Source organism: Heterodontus francisci, chromosome 28, assembly GCF_036365525.1.
Source record: "Heterodontus francisci isolate sHetFra1 chromosome 28, sHetFra1.hap1, whole genome shotgun sequence".
In the NCBI taxonomy this organism is placed as follows: Eukaryota; Metazoa; Chordata; class Chondrichthyes; order Heterodontiformes; family Heterodontidae; genus Heterodontus; species Heterodontus francisci.
The window spans coordinates 29,469,491-29,477,264 of NC_090398.1; the positions used below are offsets into that span (position 1 = coordinate 29,469,491).

Sequence of the window (7,774 nt, forward strand, 5' to 3'; positions counted from 1 at the left end):
CAGTCGTGTTCAGGTGATTAAGTCCAAGATGTGATGGGGCAGGATCGATAGAGGCAGATTGTTCCATTAGCTGAAAGATCAAGAACTAATGGCCACAGAAAATATAATAATGTAAAGGAATTAGGACAACGGATAAGAGAAACCCCTTTAAACGGTGATGGTTGAGGCAATGAAAGTAACGGTGGCACAAACAATGTTATTATTAAAGATTAAATTGAAAAGACCCACAAATTAAAATATATTGAAGGCATGCTGAGGTGGGCTGTTACAATGATTGGAAGTAATTGTTAGTGTCGATGATAATTTCCGCAAAGACTGGACAAGCACAACAGTCTATTTCCCAGATAAAACATTTAAACATTTTGATGCCCAGTTGAGATTGAAATAAATGCTGCCTCCATGGTCAGAAACTGATCAGGATACAGGCCTGTTTAATTGGTTCAGGAGTCAATTGGGACTTGGGGAGACGAAGGCTAATGGGAATGCCAGGGCCTGCAACATTCACAACAACAATACAGAAAAATAACAAAGAACCATCTTTATTGTTCCGAGACTAAAGGACACTTCATCTGTTAATGTGGTTTTGCTTCCAATATATACATGTTCTATTGCACCGCTGAAACACGATCGTGACTGAACTCTTTGAATATTGAGCGGGGAGCGTGCTGTTTTATCACGAAATGGTGATGTTCACCTCGGGAATGTAGCAGACATTCATTGTCCGGCAGGAAGTGGAAGAAATATTTTTCTGATACCTGTTCATTCTAACTAAACAATCAAATTACGTCCTAACGGAAAGCCTGCCTTTCCTAAAATGGAACACAGACTGCAATTGACTGCTAGCTAAAACAGGAAGCTTTGGTTTCAGTTTTCATTTTTAAAATCCATTTTAGAATAAATGCCCAAGGAGCTGTCAGCAGTTTCTTCAGCTTTTCTCTGAATTTAGTTTGTGTAGCTGCATAAATACACGTGTTTGTACATGAACTCATGTTCATGAGCATGTATCCAGTTTCAGTGGCGATGTATTCAGGAGCGGCATAGTCACCTCTGTAATGTGCTGTGTTTGCCAGACCGGTGGTTATAAAACTCACCGCTGATGTCAGCCACAGCAGGAGAAAACTGCCTGATACTGTGAAAAGTAAAATAATGGACTTCCTTCTGTTCTCCATCTCAGGATCGCTCTGATTATCATCGATGTGAGTCCAGAGTCCCCTGCGAACTCTGCTGGCCACTAAAATACATTTGACTGTCAAACAATTAAACAATAATATCAAAACAAAAGGAAGCCATGGAATTAACACAGTTTGCAACCAGGAATAGGCAACACCTGTTGGCAATGAAAAAAAAATCATTATTGAGTGACAACCCCAAGGAATATTATTTATTATTCCGCTTTGCGGAACATCTCCGCTCAGTCCGCAAGCAGGACCCTGAGCTTCCGGTTGCTTGCCATTTCAACACTCCCCCCTGCTCTCATGCTCACATCTCTGTCCTGGGATTGCTGCAGTGTTCCAGTGAACATCAACGCAAGCTCGAGGAACAGCATCTCATCTACCGATTAGGCACACTACAGCCTGCCGGACTGAACGTTGAGTTCAATAATTTCAGAGCATGACAGCCCCCCACTTTACTTTCTTTTTCAGTCATTTTTAGTTATTTTTTCTTCCTTTTTTTTGCATTCCTTTTTACATTTTTTACAATCTTTTTTTGCATTTATTTCATTTCATCTTAGTTTGTTCAGTTTGCTTACCCACTGTTTTTTTCAGGTTGTTTTTCTTCAGGTTTGCACTTGCTGCTGTTCAATATTCAGTATATTCACACCTAATCTGTACTAATGCTTTGTCTTTCAACACACCATTAACATATTGTTTGCCTTTGCTCCGTGACCTTTTGGTCAGCTATGTGGCCTGGTCCAATCTGCACCTTCTCCTTTGTTATCTCTTGCCCAACCCCCACCTCACTTGTTTATAATCTGTGACTTTTCTAATATTTGTCAGTTCCGAAGAAGGGTCACTGACCCAAAACGTTAACTCTGCTTCTCTTTCCACAGATGCTGCCAGACCTGCTGAGTGAATCCAGCATTTCTTGTTTTTGTTTCAGATTTCCAGCATCCGCAGTATTTTGCTTTTATTATTTATTATTTGTTCAGGCTTATATACAAAGACGAATGGAAGTGTCTGTAAACAGAACAGGACAGAGACCATTGTTACAACCGTGACCGCAGTTCTCACAGTGCAATATTTTGTTTTAAACTTTTCACAACATATTGCTACAAATCGGTCAAATGTGAAACAGACAGTAAACCACACTGATATCCGCAGGGTGACAGTATTCATGTACAGAATAAACTTACAAATAGCAGTGTAGGATAGGAAAGAATGTGGGAAGTGATATGTAAAAATGTGATAAACTATTACATTGAAGATCATGACCATTAGATCTGCTGTTGCCATGGCCACCATGTAGAGCGAAATACATTTGGAAAGACCGCAATTTCCTCTGGACAGAATCACTATTGTCAACAGGTTTGCTGCACGAAAGAGGGAGAAGAGTTAAATAAAGAGGACAATCGATAACAGTTGGCATGCTATTCTACTTATGGTTATGGACAGTGATTTGTAATGTTTTAGAGGAGTTGTGACGACATGATGTTCGAAAGAAAGAAACCATTAAACACAATATTGAGAGACTGGAAGGCCGCCGTCCTTCTAGCATACTTCAGTCAGATATTGTCAGAGGAGTGAGGGGAGGGTTACTCGGAATCTGTCTTATTAATGGTGAGAGAAAACAATTTCACTACTGCCGACACCCAGGTACTGATGACTGAGCGTGGATACAATGAACTTTGGGCGGTTAATAAATATGACGACATTATATCAGTCATGTGTCATACGTCTCTGTCAGTTTAATCTCAATGGCTATCGCCTCGGATACTAGTTTGAGGCTTCATTTACCCAATAATGTGCGTTCCTGGCCAAGCCAGGGAAACTCGCAGAAATGGTGTAGTTCTCGAGAAAAGCCGCTTAAAGCAAAGCTTTGGATGGTTCAATGACTTGTTAATTTTCACCGTCAATATGCAAACCGGTTCCCTAACATAAATGCAAATATATAGTTCATTGCAGTGTTGAACACTAAAACCATCTGACACGAGACTTGGTCCATTTAAGACACCGACCACCTGTTATAAGTTAACACTGTGGCGCCATGGACCAATACATGTTTGAAATTTCCGTTTAATTCCTTTCTTTATTTGGAGAGCGGAATCTCTGGATCAGCATCAAATTAGAGTCATAGAGAGATACAGCACTGAAACAGGCCAACTACGGCCCACCGAGTCGGTGCCGACCATCAAACACCCATTTATACGAATCCTATATAAATCCCATTTTTCGCTTTCACGTCCCCACAATTCTCCTGCCATCTATCCACACTCGGGGCATTTTATTTTTACAATGGCCAATTTATCTACCAACCCACAAATCTTTGGCATGTAGGAGGAAACCGGAGCAACTGGAGCAACACCATGCGGTCACAGGGAGAACTTGCAAACTCCACACAGGCAGTACCCAGAACCGAACCCAAGTCGCTGGAGCTGTGAGGCTGCGGTGCTAATCACTGTGCCGCCCTTAGTATTATTCGATACAATCTCACTACAAAGATATGAATTCAACTAATACATTCATCTTAGACAGAACATTCAATTTGTTCAAAAGTCTGTGCTTTTTCTATTCATAATCTGCCCGATGGAGCTGCTCAGGAACTGAGTTTAACCGCAAAAGCTCTTTGTAGCCAAGGGGAGAGAAGCAGCTCCTTCAGCAGCAATTATTTCCCAAAATTTCTTGCAAAGTCCCTGTTCGGTGGAGCAAGCTGCAATGCCAGGAATTCGCAACTGAAAATAGACAAGACGCAACCGTACCAGTGAGATAATTGCCATGGCCAGTCAATAAAACATTCTTTAATGATTTATGTACCGTTTGAGGGGCGAGAAAGCAGCATCGCCCTCCCTCAGTACAGGATAAGACAGCTGATCACCCCGTGCGAGGAAGTACTGACCAGAACAGAGACTCACCAGCCACGCAGACCAGTCGGATTCCCATTGATATTCACCCACATATCCCTTCAGATATATGACTCAGCAATGAGGGCATTCACAGCATCTGTTATGTAACCATTAACAGTTATGTTGTCAACAGCTATTGCACAACAGGATATATCGACTTACCAGGAGCACCCAAGACTGTGAGAATAGAGTAGTAAATGTCCCTTATCAGTAGAATCATTGGCGGTAACATTTTTAGTGTGAATTCTGGAACTATTTCCAGCTTTAGGTTTCCAACACCCGTTCGGCTGAAATCATTAACGTTACCCTTTTATAGAAAATTCATGCCCCGTTGGGTAAACAACGTTGCACAATAAGTAACGTTAGTTACAGTCACTGAACAAACAAGGAGCTGCTGTCCGCTTCAGTACGCCCTGAAAGCCAAAGATGGTGTAGCTCAGTCCATGGAACTCCTGCTCTTGAAATTCATAATGGAAAGTTACCCCAATTGGTAGGTGCGCTGTGTCTGCCCCCTGAACTCTGAAGGGAGCATACCTTCCTGACACTGCGTTAGGTTCTTGGAGCCCCATAATAATTCAGTGAAATATTCACATCCATTGTAAATTTAAATTGTTATATACTGTGATGATAACAGTGATTACGTTCTAACACCACTGGTGACGCTTCTCTTACCTTACTGGTGATGTATCAGTTCTAGTATCACTAGTGATGACTGTACTTTAGCATGTCTGCAGATAATCCTGTTCTATAATTAGCAGTAACGGCCTTATTCTACCATTAATGAGGATGAACCTACTTTGACATTACTGGGGGTGATCCTCTTCTAACATTACCGTTAGTCACCCTGTTCTAACATTACTGGTGAGGAGCATACTGGATCATTGCTGAAGAAGCGCACACTTTGAAATTACTTGTGTTAACCCAACTCTAATATTGCTGTTGATAAATTTACGTGACCATTAAAAGGTGATTACTTTATTCTAACATTATTGTTGGCGGCCATAGTATAGCATCACTGGTGGAGATTCTACTCTCGCATTATTTGTGCTGTTATTTCTCTAATATTACTGATGATGCCACTGCTCTAAAATACTGGCGCTATCTCTGCCCTAATCTTTATGGGTTCTAACTTTTACCAGAAGCTAAAATTATTGGTACATCCTATTTTAACTTTACTTCTGAAGACATAACACGAATTTAAATAGTGGTGACCCTACCGTAACATCAGTGATGCTGACTACCCGAATACTGCCGCTGATGACATGAGACAAACGTTTATGTTGGTGAGCCTTCTCGAAGATTACTGCTGGTGACGCTACTCTAATATTGCTGGTGCAATCTTATCCTGATATTACTGATGAGGAACCTACGCTAACATTTTAGTGGCGACCTGCTCAAATGTAAATGGTGGAGACACTACTTCATCACTGCTTGTGGGAACTCTAACATTACTGGGAAGAAACCGAGTCCAACTTTATTGTTGTTAACCCCACTGTAAAATTGCTGGTGAGGCTACAACTCTAACAGCAATGTCGATGACTGTGCACAAACATTACTGGTGTTGATCCAACTCTAACATTATCCGTGGATGCTGTATATTTATAGGAATATAGAAGCAGGAGTAGGCCATTCAACCCGTCGAGCCTGCTCCCCATTCAATTAGATCTTGGCTGATCATCTACCTCAAAGCGAATTTCCCGCTGTATCCCAATATTCCTTGATGTCATTAGTATCTAGATATCTATCGATTTCGGTCTTGAACATGCTCAATGATGGAACTTCCACAGCCCTCTTGGGCAGAGAATTGGAAAGATTCACCACCCTCTGCGTGAAGAAATTCTTCCTCATCTCAGTCTTAAATGGCCTACCTCTTACTCTGAGACTATGTCCCCAAATCATCTGTATAGATTGTGACCAGCTGTGGCCCCAGCACTGATCCTTGTGGTACCTCACTAGTAATAGCCTGCCATCCTGAGAATGACCCATTTATTCCTACTGTCTGTATTTTGTCTGTTCACCAATTCTCCATTCATACCAGTATATTACCCCAACCCCATGTGCTCAAATTTGTTTATGAACCTCTTGTGTCGGACCATATCAAAAGCCTCCTGAAAATCTAAATACACCACATCCACTGCTTCACTTTTATCTGTGCTACAAGTAAATTCCTCATAAAACTCCAACAGCTTTTGTAAACTAAATTTCCCTTTTAATAAATCCATGTTGGTTCTGTATTCTGCTGGTAAGGATTTTACTCGTGCGTGATTGGTTGTTATGTTATTCTAACAATACTGATTGTAATCCTGCTTTAACTTTATTAGTGAGGACAATGCACTAACCTTAGTGATTATGAACCCACTTTAACGTTGCTTGTGATGACTTTATTCTAATGTTCTTGGTGGTGACATTAATCTATTACTGGCGATACTACTGTATCATTACTGGTGAGGCCCCTGCACTAAAATTCTGGTGATCTTACTCTACCTTTACTGCTGGTTACCTTACATTAATAGAAATGCTGTTGATCCTACTCTAACATTGCTGGTGGTGACCCTACTGTAATATTGCTCCTGGTGACACTTATCTAATATTGGGTGTCGTGAACGTACTCTAACACTACCAGTGATGACGAAACATGAATATTTTTGGTGTTGATTTTACTCAAACATTGCTTGGCGTGATAGGATTGTAATATTTCTTGTTATAACCTGCTATTACATGACTGGTCGTAAAACCACTCTTCCATGACTATTGGGACACTACTGTAATATTACTGGTGATGGACCTGTTGCAACACTACTGGTAACCGTACGGTATCATTACTAGTAAGGACCCTTCTGCAACCTATAGGTGATGACCATACACTAACATTATTGCTGTGGATTGCGTATAATATTACTGATGATAATACTACTCGAACAGTATTTGTGAGGGCGCCATTCCATCATTACAGGAGATGAAACTACTTTATCAGTACTGGTGATGACTGTATCCTAACATTACTGATGAAGACCAGATTGCAATATCACTATGGCAACCCTACCATAACGTTTCTGGTCGTGGTTCTGTTCTAACATTCCTGGTGTTGCTTCTGTTCGGACATTACAATTTGTGCCACGTCTCTAACGTTGTTGTTTGTTAATTCTACTGTATTATTACTTGTGATGACCATCCGCTATAATTACTGGTCCGATCCTACCCTACCATTCCTAGTGGTAAGCCTACTCTACCATTCTTGGCGGTGACCTCAGTTAACATTACTGGAGAAGACACTTTCTATCATTGCTGGTAGTAAGCTTACTCTAACATTACTGATAAGCATTCCAGTCTAACATTAAAGGTGATAAAGCAACTCTAACATTACTTGTGACGGTGTTAGTCTATCATTATTGTTGCTGATCTAACTCTTAAATAATTAGTGATGACTGTACAGTAGAATTATTTGTGAGGACCCTATTCCAACATTACCTCAGATAACCCTACTAAAATACTGCTGGTGGTGCCCCTGTTCCATAATAAGGCTTGTGATCCTACTCGAACACTCTTCTTTAATATTGATGTTTGACACTCTATGCTAGCATTACTCCTTTATAGTCTTGGTGATCACTCCACTCTAATATTGCTGGTGGTACTACTATTCTAACATTACTGAATGCTATGCTACAGTAACATGAATAATGTTGTCATATTGCTAGCGCTGACCATACTCTAACA

The 7,774-nt window shown here is 40.7% G+C and overlaps 1 protein-coding gene across 1 annotated transcript; it reads right to left on the reverse strand.

The window, feature by feature from the left end:
- Positions 1-839: 839 nt before the first annotated feature.
- Positions 840-4,292, reverse strand: LOC137345179 (probable G-protein coupled receptor 139). Its single transcript, XM_068008645.1, has 3 exons — positions 4,223-4,292; positions 2,126-2,530; positions 840-1,372 (listed from the first exon to the last, which is right to left on the reverse strand). The coding sequence occupies exons 1-3, from the start codon at positions 4,290-4,292 to the stop codon at positions 840-842; spliced, it is 1,008 nt and encodes a 335-aa protein (XP_067864746.1).
- Positions 4,293-7,774: the final 3,482 nt, after the last annotated feature.